The 19,388-nt window shown below is 49.2% G+C and overlaps 1 protein-coding gene across 2 annotated transcripts in view; it reads right to left on the reverse strand.

The window, feature by feature from the left end:
- Positions 1 to 19,388, reverse strand: part of HIP1 (huntingtin interacting protein 1) — a 154,307-nt gene that overhangs the window by 68,914 nt on the left and 66,005 nt on the right. The window contains exon 1 of one of the 2 annotated variants that reach the window (XM_067013923.1): positions 17,115 to 17,667. The exons of the other annotated variant lie outside the window; for it this stretch is intronic. Within the exon in view, the coding sequence (XP_066870024.1) occupies positions 17,115 to 17,132 (18 nt within the window). The 5' untranslated portion in view covers positions 17,133 to 17,667. Of the gene's footprint in view, positions 1 to 17,114; positions 17,668 to 19,388 lie in introns of those variants that run through there. 2 annotated transcript variants of the gene reach the window in all.

Raw genomic sequence — 19,388 nt, forward strand, 5'->3', positions numbered from 1 at the left:
TCTCCTGCCATATACTCTGCCTAACTATAGAACTGGCCCAATACAGATGGTCACCTGTTTTCTTCCAAAAGACACCCAGCCCTGCTCTCTGTCACCTAGTTCTCTGTTTTACCTCATTATGGTTCAGTGATTCCTAAGGGCCACTGGATTCTTCCAATCTTCCCTAAACTCAAGGAGCAACTGCTCTGAATTTTCATACTCATTCATTCAACACATTTCTTTTTTTTTTAAACATCTTTATTGGAGTATAATTGCTTTACAATGGTGTGTTGGTTTCTGCTTTATAACACAGTGAATCGGTTATACATATACATATGTTCCCATATCTCTTCCCTCTTGCCTCTCCCTCCCTCCCACCCTCCCTATCCCACCCCTCTAGGTGGTCACAAAGCACCGAGCTGATCTCCCTGTGCTATGCGGCAGCTTCCCACTAGCTATCTACTTTACCTTTGGTAGTGTATATATGTCCATGCCACTCTCTCACTTTGTCACAGCTTACCCTTCCCCCTCCCCATATCCTCAAGTCCATGCTCTAGTAGGTCTGTGTCTTTATTCCCGTCTTACCCCTAGGTTCTTCATGACATTTTTTCCCCTTAGATTCCATATATGTGTTAGCATACGGGATTTGTTTTTCTCCTTCTGACTTACTTCACTCTGTATGACAGACTCTAGGTCCATCCACCTCACTACAAATAACTCAATTTCATTTCTTTTTATGGCTGAGTAATATTCCATTGTATATATGTGCCACATCTTCTTTATCCATTCATCTGTTGATGGATACTTAGATTGCTTCCATGTCCTGGCTATTGTAAATAGAGCTGCAATGATCATTTTGGTACATGACTCTTTTTGAATTATGGTTTTCTCAGGGTATATGCCCAGTAGTGAGATTCCTGGGTCGTATGGTAGTTCTATTTGTAGTTTTTTAAGGAACCTCCATACTCTTCTCCACAGTGGCTGTATCAATTTACACTCCCACCAACTGTGCAAGAGGGTTCCCTTTTCTCCACACCGTCTCCAGCATTTATTGTTTGTAGAGTTTTTGATGATGGCCATTCTGACCGGTGTGAGATGATATCTCATTGTAGTTTTGACTTGCATTTCTCTAATGATGAATGATGTTGAGCATTCTTTCATGTGTTTGTTGGCAATCTGTATATCTTCTTTGCAACACATATTTCTCGAAGGCTTATCATGGGCACTACTCTAAGGGTACAGCCGTGAACAAAAAACGATGTCTCTGGTCCTGTGGATCTTATATTTTAGTGGTAGAGAGAGGGTAAATGATTAAAATACACAGTACATGAGATGGTGCTCTACGGAAGAAAAATAAGGCCTACAATGAGGCTGGTGTTAGCACCTTACACAGGGTCACCAGGGAAGGCTGTACTAGGAGACAAAGGGCTGCATTTGTAAGTGATGAGGAAGCAAGCCCGGCAGACACATGGGGGAATAGTTCCAGGCAGAGCCCACCTGGCAGGTATGAGGAACAGCTAGAGGAGGTTAAGCATGGCTGGCGCTGAGAGGTCAGAGGTGGGAGGGGCCACATCACAAGGGGCTACTGTAAGGACCAGGCTTTGTTCTGAGAGAGACAGGAGACACTGGGAGGTTTTTTTTTTTTTTTTTTTAAGATTCTTTCCTATTGGTTTCACATTAAAGGCAGACAATTCTCTTTTTCTTTTAACATTTATTTATTTAATTTATTTATTTTCCTTTTTTGGGGGGCTGCATCAGGTCTTAGTTGTGGCGCACGGGATCGTTTTCGTTCTGGCGCGGGGTCTGCTCTGGTTTCTCTCTAGTTGCAGCACGCGGGCTTCTCTCTCGTTGTGGCTTGCGGGCTCCAGAACGCATGGGCTCTGTAGTTGAAGCACACGGGCTCTCTCGTTGAGGCGTGGAGATCAGTAGTTGTGGCACGTGGGCTTAGTTGCCCCGTGGCACGTGAGATCTTAGTTCCCCGACCAGGGATTGAACCCGAGTCCCCCTGCATCGGAAGGCGGATTCTTTACCACTGGACCACCACGGGAGTCCCCCTCACTTTTTTTTCTTTTTGAGCAAAAGGGTGACATTATCGGACTCAGTGTTTTAGAGGATGCCTCTGGCTGCTGTGCTGAGAAGAGGCTGCAGAGACCAGCCTGCAAGCGGAGGGGGGATGATTAAGACGCTGCTGCTTTAATTCAGGCCAGAGATGATGGTGGCTCAGATGTGGCTGGCAGCAGCGGAGGTGCTGAGATGTGGTGGGATTCGGACACACTTTGAAGGTAGAGCTGACAGGAGGAAGGAGTCAAGGAAGGCACCATAATTATTTGCCAGAGTAACGAGAGGGCCCGAGTTGCCATTAACAAGATGGAAAGAATCACGGGAGGACAGGCTTGGGGCGGGGCAGATTGGAGCTTGTTTTTGGACATGTTAAATAAGAGATGTCCATTGGATATCCAGACAGAGCTGTAAATGAGCCAGGGGATGTGCAAGCCTGGAATTCGGGAGAGGTTCACGCTAGATGCGTCAATTTGATAGTCATCAGCATATATAGAGATGGGATTTAAGAATGGAGAAGATCGCCAAGGAGTAAGTCCAGATGAGAAGTCTGGGGACAGCCTGAGTACACCCAACATTCAAAAAAGAGAGACGTGAAGGAATGAGTAACGGAAACAGAAAAGCAACCAGGAGAGGGTGTGGCCTCCTGGAACCACATGAAGAAACATACATGAACTTCAGTGGTGTTGGACGTTGCTGATAGATCAAACAGGGTGAGAGCTGAAAACTGACCACTGGCTTGAACATCGTGGTGACCTTCACCAGGGCTTTTCTGGTGGAGTGGAAGAGAGAGCCTGATGGGGGATTCAGGAGAAAAGGGGTAACAAGGACACTAGAGGCAGCAAGTGCTGGTAAGGGGGGCAGAGAAAGTAGGGTCTAGGTTTCCTTGTTGTAAATGGGAGAAGGTATAACCTGTCTGTATAGACGTGAGGGGAGAGAAGGGAGAGGGTCGCTGGGATGGGGAAGAGGCCCAATGCACAATAGAAGGCAGCCACCCTGTTAGAGTAACAGGCCAGGTCACAGAGTACAGACACAGGTGTAAGCAAGGTGCGTTGGAGACAGCTTGTGTGAGCTCTCTTGGGATTGCATCTCCTTTCACAGTGAACTAGGAAGCAAGGTCAAGGGCTCAGCATGAGGGCAGCAGAGGAGAAGGCAGGAAGTACTGTTGAGGAAAGTGGAGGGCTGCTTAGACTGCGGGGATGCACAGGCCTCTGGAAGCAGCACCAGCTCCCACCGAGGAAGGAAATTCAGCTGGCCCTCTGCCTCCTCTTCTCCCAGCCAATTCTCCTCCATCCCTTTCACTTTTCCTCACACCAACTCTTCTCCTCCTTCTCTTTGCCTTTCCAGATTTAAAACAGTATGGACCTTGATGGACTCAATACTCAGATATACTTGGTCACTTTGGTGCCCTTCTTCTTCTTCTTCTTCTTCACTGAGGCCTTGCAGGAAGGAGAGGTGGGGTTGACCTGTGCTTGCTTTCGGAACATGGGCACCAGGGACTTGGTGGTCAATGTGTTTGTTTTCAGGGGATGAGGTGGGGGCAGGAGTCTGGGGGAAGCAAGGGAAATATAAGGACAAAACATCCAGACTCCCATCACATCAACAAAAGAAAAGATAGAAACTACATGATCATCTCAGATGCTGAAAAAGCATCTGATAAAATTCAACATCCAGTCATGATAAAAACTCTTGCCAAAGTGGGTACAGAGGGAACATATCTCAAAATAAAAGCCACTTATGACAAACCCACAGCCAACATAATACTAAACAGTGAAAAGCTGAAATCTTTCTCACTAAATTCTGGAACATGACAAGGATGCCCACTCTCACCACTTCTATTCAACATAGTATTAGAAGTTCTAGCCACAACAATCAGACAAGAAAAAGAAATAAAAGGTATCCAAATCAGAAAGGAAGAGGTAAAACAGTCATTATATGCAGATGACATGATACTCTATGTAGAAAACCCTAAAAACTCTACACAAAAACCATTAGAACTGATAAATGAGTTCAGCAAGGTAGCAGAATACAAGATTAATATACAGAAATCTGTTGCATTTATTTATGCTAACAATGAAATAACAGAAAGTAAAAAAACAATCCCATTTAAAATCACATCAAAAAAACAAAAAACAAAAAAATCTAGGAATAAACCTAACCAAGGAGGTGAAAGACTTAAATGCTGAGAACTATAAAACTATAAAGGAAATTGAAGATGTTTGAAGGAAATGGAAAGATATCCCATGCTTTTGGATTGGAAGAATTAATATAGTTAAAATGGCCAAACTACCCAAAGCAATCTACAGACTTAATGCAATTCCTATCAAATTACTCATGACATTTTTCACAGAACTAGAAAAAATAATCCTAAAATTTATATGGAACCACAAAAGACCCAGAATTGCCAAAGCAATGCTGAGGAAAAAGAACAAAGCTGGAGGCATAACGCTCCCAGACTTAAGACAATACTAAGCTACAGTGACCAAAACAGCATGGTATTGGCACAAAAACAGACATACAGATCAATGGAACAGAATAGAGAGCTGAGAAATAAACCCACACACCTATGGTCAGTGAATCTTCAAGAAAGAAGGCAAGAATATACAATGGGGAAATGACAATCTCTTCAGCAAGTGATGCTGGAAAAGCTGGACAGTCACATGTATATCAATGAAGTTAGAACATAACCTCACACCATTCAGAAAAACTCAAAACGGCTTAAAGACTTAAATATAACACATGACGCCATAAAACTCCTAGAAGAGAACATACACAAAACGTTTTCTGACATAAATCTTAGCAATGTTTTCTTAGGTCAGTCTCCCAAGGCAATAGCAAAAATAAACAAATGGGACCTAATCAAACTTATAAGCTTTTGCACAGCAAAAGAAATCATAAAATGAAAAGACAATCTAGAGGCTGGGAGAAAATATTTGCAAATGATGCGACCGACAAGGGCTTAATTTCCAAGATATACAAACAGCTCATACAACTCAATAACAAAAAAACCAAATAACCCAATCCAAACATGGGCAGAAGACCCAAACAGACATTTCTCTAAAGAAGACCATCTGGTCAAAAGGCAGATGAAAAGATGCTCCGCACTGCTAATTATTAGAGAAATGCAAATCAAAACTATAATGAGGTATCACCTCACACCGGTCAGAATGGCCACTATCAAAAAGTCTACAAATAATAAATGCTGGAGAGGGTGTGGAGAAAAGAGAACCCTCCTACACTGTTGGTGGGAATGTAAACTGGTGCAGCCACTATGGAAAACAGTATGGAGGTTCTTTAAAAAACTCAAAATAGAGTTACCATATGATCCAGCGATCCCACTCCTGGGCATATATCCAGAAAAGATGAAAGCTCTAATTCGAAAAGATACATGCACCCCAATGTTCATAGCCACACTATTTACAATAGCCAAGACATGGAAGCAACCTAAGTGTCCATCGACAGATGAATAAAGAAGATGTGGTACATATATACAGTGAAACATTACTCAGCCATAAAAAAAGAATGAAATAATGCCATCTATAGCAACATGGATGGACCCAGAGATGATCACACTAAGTGAAGTAAGTCAGATAGAAAGACAAATATTATATGATATCACTTGTATGTGGAATCTAAAGAAAAGATACAAACGAACTTATTTACAAAATAGAAACAGACTCACAGACCTAGAAAACAAACTTACAGTTACCAAAAGGGAAGGGAGGAGAGGGATAAATTGGGAGCATGGGATTAAAAGATGTACACTACTGTATATAAAATAGATAAACAAGGATCTACTGTATAGCACAGTGAACTATATTCAATATCTTATAATAAACTATAATGGAAAAGAATTTAAAAAATAGATACAGGGCTTCCCTGGTGGCGCAGTGGTTAAGAATCTGCCTGCCAGTGCAGGGGACACGGGTTCAAGCCCTGGTCCAGGAAGATCCCAAATGTTGTGGAGCAACTAAGCACGTGCACCACAACTACTGAGCCTGGAAGCCTACAGCCCATGCTCCGCAACAAGAGAAGCCACTGCAATGAGAAGCCTGCGCACCGCAACAAAGAGTGGCCCCCACTTGCCACAACTAGAGAAAGTCCGTGCGCAGCAACCAAGACCCAATGCAGCTAAAAATAAAATAAATTTTTAAAAAGAAAAAAATAGATATATACATATATCTATATAAAACCAAATCACTCTGCTGTACACCTGAAACTAACACAATATTGTAAATCAACTATACTTCAATTTTTAAAAGAAGAAAAAAAAGAACCCATCCAGACTCCCTCCTCAGTTCTCTCACCTTCCTTCCTTCTCTCCTGTCACCCCCTCCCTCCTCTTGGTTCTCAATTTTCTTATCTAAAAACACAGACTAAAGAGTCACTTACCTCACTGTGGCTCAGGTGCTAATTCTCTATTTCAATTAACCTGTCCTGGCCTGTAATAGATCCCAGATTCATTTGCACGCCTTCTTTCATGTAACCCTTAGAGTAACACTGAGACTGCTACCTCCATTGACTAGATGGGGTAACTGAGACTCAAGAATGGTTAAGTGACTTGTCCAGCTAGTTGTGATGCCTGACTAGCTAGATGACCCGGCTGGTAAGTAGCAGAGCCAGGATTTGAACCAAGATCTCACTCCAATTTCAGGCCCATCCATCCCAGCAACATCGTTCCAGGCCTGGGAAGGATCATTCTGAGTCACTTCCACTGAGAGAACACACAGGTCAATGTCAAGCCCAAGGTTCCAGGAACTGAAGTCCTTATTAACATATAACTAAAGCACAGGCTCACTGAACTCAGGTCAGACCCAAAGAGAAGAGAGTGGAGTGAGTAGGGCACGATCTGGTTACCCCCGGGAGGCCATCAACTGTCCCAGCTGGCAGGCAGAAACCCGAAGGATATTTCCAGCCCTGGACCCAGGGAGTAATAACGAGCTGGGATGGATTTGCTAAACGGTTTTCTAAAGTGGAGAGACGGGTGGTTGCTAATTCTGTAGGTGGATTTCGTCATCAGCTGTAGGACTGTGATGTGACTTCCTCAGAAATCAGAGCAGCCAGAAACTCTCACTTCTGTTTCTCGAGGGGTGAAAGAGAGCCCTTCCTCAGGGGAAAAGCCACAAGGTTCAGGAGAAGTGTAGGGGTGTAGAGGGAGACACCCAAAGGGCCCAGGCAGGGTGAACCCCCGCTGGGCACCCAGGCCTGACACCCTGCTGGTTTCTGGGCTACCAGAACCTGGTGGTCATGACATGGCCAGACCTCTCTTTCTAAAGCACAGCTCCTGGACTTCCCTGGCGGTCCAGTGGTTAAGACTCCGCGCTTCCACTGCAGGAGGCACGGGTTCGATCCCTGGTCAGGGAACTAAGACCCCGCATGCCGCATGGCACGGCCAAATAAATAAAGCCCAGCTGCAGCAATGCCAGACACGTCCAGGGGCTCACAGCTGCACCCCAAGCCTTTGCTTCAAGCCACTCCTATAACCTAGATTAACCCCATCCTCCCCAAACCGCCTCTGTTTATTTAAGTCCTGCCATTAATTAGTCAGTCATGATTGTATTCATTCAATAAATTCAGCCACCAAAAAATGCTGAGTACCTATGTCAAGTGCTGTACTAAGTTAACTCACAGATGTGTGAGACTTAAGTCCTGGCTTCAAACAGAGTGATCTAGGTGGGAAGAAAGATGGTGGCATTGTGTACACAGCCCGTGGGAGGAGGCGTTGGTGGGTGCAGGTTGTAGGGAGGGTGGGGTGAGCATCGAACCAGGCCGAACGGGTCAGACCCGGCGGCCCTTCCCTGGACCCAGTGAGCCGGCCTAGATAAGGGGCCTGTAGGGGCATTCAGGGGAGAGGCCAGCACCCGGCACAAAAGTGGGGGCCAGTGCCCAATGGCAGTGGTGCCAGAGTGTGAGAAAGAGAAGAGAAGGCCGGGCCCAGAGAGCCTAGCGTACAGTTATAGGGCAACGGAAGAGAGAACCGTCCAAGCAACATTCCCCGTAAGCACCACTCAGCCCAAAACACACCAATTTAAAAAATTCTGAAAAGCCCAAATCTCTCTTTTTTTTCATTAATTTATTTATTTTTGGTTGTTGGGTCTTTGTTGCTGCCCGTGGGCTTTCTCTAGTTGTTGAGAGTGGGAGCTACTGATTGTGATGTGCAGGCTTCTCAGTGCGGTGGCTTCTCTTGTTGGGAAGCACGGGCTCTAGGCGCGCGGGCTTCAGTAGTTGTGGCACGCGGGCTCTAGAGCGCAGGCTCAGTAGTTGTGGAGGACAGGCTTAGGTGCTTCACGGCATGTGGGATCTTCCTGGACCAGGGCTCGAACCTGTGTCCCCTGCAGTGGCAGGCGGATTCTTAACCACTGCGCCACCAGGGAAGTTCCAAGCCCAAATCTTAAAGCCCAAGTTATTAAAGTGTAAAGCAGTGACCAGATAGACACACTTAGATATGTGTATAAGGATCTCACCTCGACTGTGGGAAACGGATACAGCTAAATGTCTATTAGTGGGAGAGTGATTACAATGAAAGGATACATGGCTCTACTTATCTGGAAATATGAATCGCTAAGAGTTGCTGAATCTGCCTTCGCAACAACCCTATACGGAGGTTCCTGTGATTACCCCACTACACAAGTGGGAAAACTGTGGCTCAGGGAGCCTCGGTCCCCTGCCCCAGTGAGTAAGCGGTGGCTACGGAATCTGAACTCCAGAAGCAATGCCCTTCACCACTCTGATGTAACTGTTTCTAGATCTAAAGTGTAGAGAAAGCTAAAATACAAGTCTACAAAACTGTATTATGACATGGCTCCATTTTGTTTAAATATGTATTTGTCTATGTGTATATGCTTGTATTTTGTTAAATCAAATGAACATTTGGCCATTTATGACTTCTAAAAAGTCCTTTGCCCTTTCATATGGTTCAACGTGCATGTGTGTTGCTGTGTACACATTCACACCCACGAATAAAAAAGTCTGTAAGGATCTATACCAAATTATTAGTAGTTTTGGATGGTGGGAGTATGTCTGATCTTGCTTTTTTTTTTTTTTTAACAGTTTTTCATATCTTCTGAAAACTAGCGTTAAGTTAAATGTTTTCCTGTGAGTTACCTGTTTCCTCACCACAGCTGCTGATGACTATAGCTATGTGAGATTAAAATGTACCAAAAGTGCAGGAGCCCAGCCCCCCTAAATTACAGCATCCGAGGCCAGTACACTCACGGCCATCTCCCCTCGGGAGCTGAGAAGTCACAGCATAGGCAGAAAGTTGTCACAGAAAGAACTCAGAGTCTGCTGATTCAGGGGACAATGCTGACATATGCACAGGACAAAAAGGATGACAGCCAGGACCCTAGATGACAGCACTGGGAAAATCGCCGTCCAGCACTAAAACTGCTGACACGGATCTTTGAGCTAGGGGGGCCAAGGAGGCAGTGATTTGGTAAGACTACTTCCCTAAGAATCCGGCCTGGGAGAAATCCAGCAAAAGAAAGCTATTTTAGGTCCCAGAAAATGAGGCTGAACTCGTGCTCCAAAGAGAGGTCACGATAGAAAGCTAATGAAATGCTCATCTCCAAAAAACGTTCCCCCACCCATGGTGTGTGGCTCCCGTGCGTATCCTGGTACCAGCAAGAGCCACCTCCAGGCACAAGGACCAGAAGCAGGTGTAAGCCTGTTGGCCAGAATAGTACTTTCGGGTCTGACAGTTCAGTGGAGACTGCCTCACTTATGCAACACCTGCTGATTATTTTTAACTTGGACCCTCACCCCCTGCTCCCACTCATCTCTCCTCTCTCATTCTTCTGGCCCCGCTCCTGACAAACCCCAGCATCCGTGCACCTGCACACGGCGCCACTCTCCTAACCAGAATGTCTTCTCACCACTTCATCACCCATTCAATCAGCACCTACTGTGCGTCATGGATTTTCATCAATGAAATCACCACTCCCCAGGCTCACAACACAGCTTAAACACCACCTTTTTCCAGGAAACACAACACCGAGGTATAAAGATTTAGGCCCAGGGCTTCCCTGGTGGCGCAGTGGTTGAGAGTCCGCCTGCCGATGCAGGGGACACGGGTTCGTGCCCCGGTCCGGGAGGATCCCACATGCCGCGGAGCGGCTGGGCCCGTGAGCCATGGCCGCTGAGCCTGTGCGTCCGGAGCCTGCGCTCCGCAATGGGAGAGGCCACAGCGGTGAGAGCCCCGCGTACCACAAAAAAATAATAATAATAATAATAAATAAATAAATAAAAAGATTTAGGCCCCATGTCCTGGGAACTTTGCTAGTCCCACGAAAATCGGGACTGCACCTAATCTTCTGGTATAAAGAACAGGTGGTTCCCGAACCCATCCCGTGGTCTTGTGACCTTGCGCTTCTGCACGAGTGGCTTTCTCTGCCTGGAATGCTCTTACCTTCCTTACCCTCTGGGCAAATTCCTTCCCCCTCCTCCTCCAGTTTTCTCAGTGAGTCCCTTCCTCGAGTGCCAGGCAGTTAAGCCCACCCTCTCCCACCCTAGCACATCCCTCAAAAGTAGCCTGTGCGTTTTATCACATGTACTGTAATTACTTATAACATGTCTGATTGCCCTGATTACCAGCAGAGGGGTGGTCCCGGAAAAAAGGACTGTTCTACTCCTTCACCTAAAGTTTCAAGATTTTATTTGGTCCCTCTTGGAAATTGATGGCTTAAACAACACAAAAAGCAAAATACAAAGATAAAGAGATTTATTAAGGTTAAACTAATAAATATATGGAGAATTCACCCAACAGAGAACAGGCATCCTTTTTGGGTGCACAGAGATCATTCACAAAAATTAAACATGGAGGGCTTCCCTGGTGGCACAGTGGTTGAGAATCTGCCTGCGGATGCAGGGGACACGGGTTCGTGCCCCGGTCCGGGAAGATCCCACGTGCCGCGGAGCGGCTGGGCCCGTGAGCCATGGCCGCTGAGCCTGCGCGTCCGGAGCCTGTGCTCCGCAAAGGGAGAGGCCACAGCAGTGAGAGGCCCGTGTACCATCAAAAAAAAAAAATTAAACATGGACTACTAGGCCATAAAGGAAGATTCAGTAAATGCGAGAGAATCAACATTATACAAACCATGTTGAGACCATAACGTAATAAAATGTTAAAGTATTAACAAAAGGATTGCCTGTAAATCCAAAAAAAATTTTTTTTATTTGTTGCGTAAATGAATAAGCAAAAATACTAATAATTATAGCCATGGCTTATGAAGCCCCTCCATGTTCCAAGAACTGTAAACAGGCCATCTCAGCCTCTCACAAGTCGGCAGACACCAGTCGATCTGAGAAAGTTAGCTGATGTAGATAGCAAGGTCAGCTAACCTGTCCGTGGTCCTAGAGTGGCAAGTGGTGGCATCAGGATTTAGCCTCTGGCCTTTGTGACTCCAAAGCCCCTGGTCAGCAAGTAGGGCCGTCTCAGGACACAGAAGTCACCTCCTGATCCTCTGTGTGCAGGGGGCAGTGCTGGCTCCCACTCACATTTATAAATATGCCTCCCACCCTGTAATCCCTGTCCTATTTGCTCACAAGCAATCACCTCCAGATCAAAGACTCACTAGGATTTTAGAGGAGACACAGAGATTTTTTTTTTTTCTTAAAATGGCTTAATTTCTTTGGTGGCCCGGGGAACATGAATTTTGTCCGACTGTGAAAATTCTGTGGTTCAGGGGCAGCTGCCAGACCACGTGCCTGTCTGGCTTTGGACTGGGACCTCTAGGGCAAGAAATAAGACAAAGGTAGAGCGGAAACAGTCCCTGGACATGCTGCTTCAAAAAAATCACCCAGCTGTGTCTGGGGGGATGGGGTTTGGGGTGAGGGGAGTGGAGTAGGGGGAAGACGGCAGGGAGGGTCGATCGGCAGGGAGGACTGGTCATCTGTGGGCTGGGCTGTCTTAAAACCTACATGTGCATCTGAACTTAGGACACTAAATCCTGTTTCTTCCCCAAGGCTATTTTGAGGGAGCAAATAATCCAGCTGAGAGTGTTCCATCAACTACAAATGTCTATGAGTCCGTCCCACTCAACGCATTTCAAGGAAATCTGTCTCCCTCTCTTGACTCTAAGCCTTTCAAGAGACAACTTGGCCATCCTCAGCTCTGGGTCCCCAACATCTTAACACCCACCCCCCCAGGGTCCTAAGCATACCGTGAGGATTCAACATGCGTCTGAATTGAACGGAACCTCATCCGGGTAGGATAAAATCTTAGTGTTCAGTGACAATAAGAGACAGCAGTCAGATGGTAAATCAAAAACTCTTTTTTTTCGTAAGCATTTTCAAAAGAGGCAGATAAGAGATTTCCTTCCCCACTGGCACTTGGCTGAGGCCAATGTCATCTCTGACCCCTGACCTTAATTCCACGGGCTGTTTGGAGAAGGTGGCTGGTCCGTGATGCTCTGCTCAGTTTGAGAAACTGTGCGTGGTGATGCATAAAGCTCACTTCTCTGGAACTGCTCCCCAGTATGCAAAGGAGCTGCCTTTCACCTGGGGCCAGCCACACCTTAGCCGAGGAATGACAGGTCTCTGAGGGCTCTTCCCGAAGTCTGAGCACTGAGCCAGAGTCTCTAGGTTGGCAAGGACTCAGAGGCCATGCTCCTCCAGGGTCCTTCGGCAGCTCCGCCGGCCAGGGAGCTGCTCTCCCTCTTCAGGGAGTTGATTCTGCCATAGGATGCTCTGCTGTGGGGCGGTCCTGGCCAGCCAAAGCCCCACGTCCCAGAGCCTCCCCCCAGCCCAGTACATAAACTAGCTCTTCCTCCCCACAGCCCCCTCAGCTGTCCATCAGCCTCTCTGCAGTCTTCCCTTCCACAGACTGAACTGCTCATTTGACGAGGCTGACATCCTCCTCACCGCTCTCTGGACAGCCTCTAGCCAGAGGTTTCAAATCTTCTTTGACTCTGACCACAGTAAAAAGCACATCTTACAAGGCCAGTCCATGCTTGGGTGTGCGTGTGTATACAACCAAACCAATTTCATGAACCTTCGTACATGGAATATACTTGGATGTTTTCTAGTCTGTTTCACTCTTTCAAATGCTTAGCTGCAACCCACTAAAGCGATATTTTGTGACCCAGAACTGAAAGCACTGCTCTGGTTTCACCAAGCCGGTCATCCATGTCCAGCTTTGACTGATTATTTGGCTCAGACGTTAAGCCTCCCTTTCCACATGGTTTAGCTGATGCAAGCTGTGGGTAGAGTCCTGGGCATCGTCCTACCCTGGGATCTCCCTGGCTTCGCGTTTCCCTCTACCACGCCTCTCCTCGACCCAGCAAATACACACGAACCTCAGCAGACAGAACCTCAGCAGGCGGCAGGTTGGCCTGAAGCTTCTTCCTGCTCCACCAGCAACATCATTTACTCACAACACCTGAGATGCTTTTCTCTGCTTTTTCCCTGACCTCTTCCCATCTTCCTGCTGTGTAAGTTGGAAGATCCCAGGGGTCAGAAGTCTCACATTTAAGGCAGGCGGCCAAGATTCATAAAGAAACCCCAAGCATTAAAAACAGCTGTAGATGCCTGACGAGGGGCGTGGTCCACACAGATGGGTGCTAATCCCTTCTCCCCGAATCTTCTCCCCTCGGTGACCCAGAGGCCAAAGGCCACCACGTCCAGCTCATCGTTTTAGATTAGCTTCTGTCCACCCTAGAATCTGTTCACTAAATCTTTTTCCTTACCCTGTATTGGCTTTGTCATAATTTTGGTGATGTGGAGAAATGGGGATACCACATCTTGCTCCAGGATTTCACTTTTCTGAATTTCAGTTTTCTTATCTGTAAAATGTGGCTAATTCTTTCTGCCCGGCTTTTCTCACGGGTTTGTGGTGAACAGGAAGAGGTGTGAAATGCACTGTAACCTGTAAAGCACTATGTAAATATAAATCGTTACATAAACTATACGTCTTTTTGCTAAGAAATGACAGCGATGACTCTGATCCCCTAATTACAGCCGGCGCACTCATGCTCTGTATTCAGTAAAGGCACAGACCCCACCATCAACCCCCAAAAGGCATCTGCACTTTACCCCTGAGTGCCGGGTTAAACCAGCTCTCCCTTGGGCAGATATCTGATGTCATCAAAAATTCATTGGCTCACAGCAGCCGGCGAATCCATGGTCTCCACTCATTTGTACCTTCATTCAGAAAGATAACTAGACCTGGGAGAAGTGGTCCCCAAAGCAGTCAACTGAAATACAGCCTAAGTTCAGCTCTTTAGGCCAATCAAGAAAATAAAGGCTGTGGGTGTGGGTGTGGGTGGGTGGGGGAGGTCAGAGTCATCTTAGATCAGACTTTGGGGACCATCATTATCATAATAGCCACCATGTACGGAGGACTTACTGTGCTAAGTCCTGTGCCTTAAAGAATTATTGCCAACCTTGATGAGAATGCTCAAGGCTCATTTTACAGACGAGGCTAAAAGGTTAAGAAACATGCTCCAAGGGATAAACTATAATCTGCTTTTCCTCATACAGCAATAAGCAAGTGAAACCCCAAGGCTGGTGTTGGGCTTTGCCAAGGATGTGACTGAAATGCTGGGTTTGAGGTCTGCCCTGGAGCCAGGGGCCCCCGGAATGAGGACTTTAAACCGGAGATGGGGCTTTCATGGTCAGAACAGAAAGTAACTTCGGCCTTTTGCAGGAATAGGAAGCAGATGCCAATTCCCTGGGGTGGGTAAGGTTCTTGTTGCTACACAGTCCAGGGTCTGTGCTCTTTACAAAGAGCTGAGAACAATTGTTTCTGGGCTGGAAGCTTGGCTGCTCAATGATTAATGAGAATCTAATATCACTTTTGTTTGGACCCCAAGCTAAAAGAGGAAAGAGGCAACACATGTGCCTCTCCTGTGTCCAAAATTCTCTGAAGGTTACCCCACTGCCTACAGGCCAAAGTCAGAACGCCTTGGCTGGCGTTCAAGGCCTTTCTGGTTGGGCCCCAACCAGAGATCTTAACATTTTCTGATCTCAAACCTCTGTCCCGGCCAGACGTCCTGAGCCTCACCCAATGGGTTCTGCCCATTTGTCTTCCTGCAACTCCTAACAGGCAATGCCCCTCACTGCTCTCAGCAGAGCCGACTCCACTCAGCCTTGAAGACCCAGCCTAAGGCCTCATCTTTCTTCTGGACTCTGCAGCCCATCCCTTTGCAGACCCCACAGCCTTCTGATTGGGGCCTGCACTAATAGCTGTTAGGTTGACCTGCATCTCTCTGGACCCCTCACCCAGATGCTAAGGGCCTGAGGAGCAAGGAGGCCATATGTTACGTTTCTGTGTCCTTCACACAGCACTTGCTATAGAAATGACAGGAATTAAATAAACACTGTTGAGTTAAAGGGAGGATGGATGGAGGGAGGTGGTAGTGTCAGAAGTGGACCAGATCTCTAGAGATAGAGGTCCCTAAACCCTGTAAGCTGGTCCTCACAGACCAGCCTTTGGAAAACATCTAAGCTCAGGGACAGAAGGAAACTCAGAGGTGATCTGGTCTGGCGGCCATTGGACTAGAACTTCAGGTTCCCTGTCCCTCCCACCCACCCTCCCCCATAGCCTAGACAGGTGACCCTGGTCCTGCTAAGACACCTCTTGGAAAGGGCCTGGCTGCTGCTCAGCTTTCCACCTTCCCACCCCCACAGATGCATAGATGACTTTTTTGAGGGGTATTTCTAATAGTTACCCAGAGAAAATAAGCTTTCATGATACACACATATAGGGAACTGTGGTCCAGCCTCTTGGCATTGCCCAACCATGGGCAGGTCTGTGTGTCCTCAGACAAAGATGAGAGCCAGCGAGGCCCCTCGCCCCAGGGGGAGCACTCAGTTTGAGAGTGGTCTCCTGCCACAGAAAGGAAAGACTCTCACCCATCCTCTACCCCCTATCCCACTGTCACCTACCCAAGACAGAATGCCAAAGGCTTGGCAGGGCCCGGAGCTTACTGGTCTTCTCCAAAGAGATGGCTACTTCCAAAGGATACTTTCTGGGAAAAACGAGCCTAATTCTGTACAAGACCAACTGAAATTCCAGTACCTTCCCTTCCCTAAGGTATAGGCAGATCCAGAGCCCCCCTTCCCCAGACACACCCCAACCCAGGTCTTTTCCTCTGAAGCCCTGGGGCCCCCATGAAGCACAGGCCATCATGGGGTACCTCTGCAACCTCAGGCACCGGCCCTCAAAGGTTGTAAGGCTGGGGTGTGGGTCTAAAGCCAGGGTCAGGGAGGTAGTGATCTCAAGGACACCTTTAAATCTTCATTCAGAGTGGGAGCCAATCCGAACTCCTAGACAAACCTGCCCCAGGACTCCAAGGGCTCCCAGAGAACCCCTCCCTTCGGAGTCCCCCAAATCACATCCCGCTGCTACTCCCACCCGAACCCCCAGGGCTGCTCTTCAATCAATCAATGAACAACACTGTATTCAGCGCCTACGGTGCCCCTGGGGGAGTGGAGGGCTGCCCTGGGGGAAGAATCAGCTCCCTCCAGAGAATTAGATGCTTAAGAGTCAATGGTATCTGCTGCCCCCTAAGCCAAGGCAGTTGGGGGTCTACAAGTGGTAAATCCAGAACACCCCTCCAAGCATTCTATGCCAAGGGGTCCATCCCTATCCCCTCACCCTGCAGGATGGTTAAAGCCCTGGCTTCTCACTGCTCTCCCAGGCCACCCACCTGTGCCCTCCTGCCCACTGGCTCAGTCCAAAAATCTTTCCTTATAAATCTCAGATACGTGTGAGAGCAGGGGCTCTGGAGGAGGTAGGACGAGCCCCCTTCCCGCAGCCCTGCTCTCCCTCCACCAGGCTGGCTCCCCAGTGTAGGAGGCGAGCTCAACAGCCCTCTCTCCCTGGAGTCTAGCGAGCTCTCCGGGGTAGCCCTGGCGGCAGCACGGCGGGAAACCGGGAAGCCCAGCTGTGTCGGCCACCCGCCTCCAGAATCCTGGCCCCGCTCCCTCCTCCAGCACGCCTGGAGTTGGGGCCAACAGGCAGGATCAACCATCCAGAAACTTTCAATGGATCAAGCCGACTGGGAGGGAGAGAGGGACGGGGGGAGGGACGGGGACGCGGACGCGGAGGTTCCAGTGCAGAGCCCCCGCTCTTCACTTACCATCTTGCTCACATCCATGACCGAGGCTGCAGGGCACCCCCCCGCCTCTGGAGATCCCGCGTGCCCCGAACGCTGCTCCTGGCTAATTCAGCCCGGATGGTGCCATGCTGCGGGGAGGGTGGCCGGCAGGGCCCCCGCGGACCGGGGAAGGCGGCGGCGGCGGCGGCTGGACCGAGGCTGGTCCGGAGAAAGGAAGGGGAGGGGGAGGGGAGGCGGGGAAGGGGAGGGGGCCGCGCGCCGAGCCGCAGCGCGCACCGGGGGCGGGGGAGGCACGGCCCGGCGCGGTGGAGCGCCCGGGGGCCGGGGAATCCCGAAATCTGCTGCAGGCGCCCGAGCCGCCGCGGCGGTGGCGGTGACGGTGGTGGCGGTGCGGGGATGCCGGGCGGGGTGGGATCAATGGACGGATTCCCGGCGCTGGAGCCTGCGGCCCGGGCGCGCGGCGAGGGTGTGATTTGAATAACAAAAGGTCGCTTCTCCCCGAGGCCCGCGGCCAGGATCGCTGAGCCCGCAGCGAGGCCGCCAGGGAGTGAATGTTGAGTGTGAGTGTGTGCGCGGGTGTGCGCGTTTGGGTGGTGGGGTCAGTGGGGCTCAGGAAGTGAGCGGCGGAGGCGGCTGAAAAGCGGGGAGAGCTGGGGGGCGCACCGAGCCGACATTCCAGTGGGGGCAGGGGGTCTGCTCGGCCCCTCCCCACTTGGCTTCACTGGACAAAGGCGGAATTCAGACCCAGTGGTTAGCCGCCTGCGGCTAATCCGGAGGGGACGCCCAGAAGAGTCTGGGGTCCGCAAACAGAGGGACGAATAGCAGGAAGTGGTACAGGTATCCCCGGAAGGCTCCGAGGCCCCCCGCAAGGGAGCACAGAGCCAACCTGCCTAGTGGCTTCTAAATGATGTCTGCCCTGAGTTCAGAGCCCCTTTCTCTCGAGCCAGACTCCCTTACTCAATGCCTAGTCTACCTAAGAGAAATGGGAGACAGTCTCTTCTCTGCAAGGAGATGCGGCTGGTGGCGGAAAAGGGCTGCTGGCAAATGCTCTTTTGGGGCTCGGTCTCCAGAAAAAGGCTGGAGGCCCAAGCCTATGGTTTCAACACAGGCTGCCTCACATCCTCGGAGGAGCAGGAAGAAGCAGGCTTCCAGCTCAGCGGAGTCAGCACGGACCTCAGTCCACTTACACCAACCCTGCTTTACAGGGTAAGGAAACTGAGGCCCAGAGAAGGGGAGGGATTTGCCCCAGGTCACACACCTGGCAAGAAATGAGGGCAGAAGAAACCTCACTAAGGACAGTGCAGCCCAAGCCCAGAAGAGCTTCTCATGCTGCCACGGAGTGAAATCCGTTTTTATAAACAGGTGACAGGATGCATCCACAACTCTGGCCCTCTGACCCACACCAAGGGGCTGGGGAGGCAGCACTGGTAAGTCCCCCATCCTGGCCCTAGGGCCTGCTGGGCTGACTAGGACAGCACCGTCCCCTTCAAAGCTGAGTTATTGGGCTTCCCTGGTGGCGCAGTGGTTGAGAATCCGCCTGCTGATGCAGGGAACACGGGTTCGTGCCCGGGTCCGTGAGGATCCCACGTGCCGCGGAGCGGCTGGGCCCGTGAGCCATGGCCGCTGAGCCTGCGCGTCCGGAGCCTGTACACACACACACACACACACACACACACACACACACACACACACACCTGAGTTATTGATCTATGTCATAGGGGCTGTTTCTCTGCCTGCCTTCTAGGGGGAATGTGAGAACCCCATGATATAAAAGATGATATAAATAAGATATAAAAGCAGAAGTACAGGAAGGTCAGGGGCTTTTTGTCATGGTGGTTATTTTTACTTACCAGCTCCAGAGCCCAGTCCAGGGTCCCTCAGCTTCAGGAAAGGGCTCTCTGGGCCCAGGTCTCTCTGTCTAACCCTGAGTCTGGACGGCACACTGACTCTCCCGCCCCACCCCAGGGCTGCCCCTGGCAAGCCCATCTCTTCCAGCACTGTGCCCCAGCCAGGGAAGGCAGGAGGGTGCCCCGGTCAGTTCTGGTATTCTGGGCTCCCATAGACCCTGCTACTGACTCATGTCCACAAGAGTCAACCCAAAGGAGGTACGAGGCAGGAGGGAAGCATGCCACTACTTCCTCATCCTCCAACCAGGACACCCAAGGGAGGTGAGGGCCAGGTGAGCCAGCAGGAGTCACCCAACGCAGAAATGAGTTTTGGATTATCTGCTGGTTGTTTAAATGAACAACCACCTTTTTTCTTAAAAAAAAAAAAAAAAAGATTTCATGTTTTTAA

The sequence above is a fragment of the Kogia breviceps genome, chromosome 14 (genome assembly GCF_026419965.1).
Source record: "Kogia breviceps isolate mKogBre1 chromosome 14, mKogBre1 haplotype 1, whole genome shotgun sequence".
Classification (NCBI taxonomy): domain Eukaryota; kingdom Metazoa; phylum Chordata; class Mammalia; order Artiodactyla; family Physeteridae; genus Kogia; species Kogia breviceps.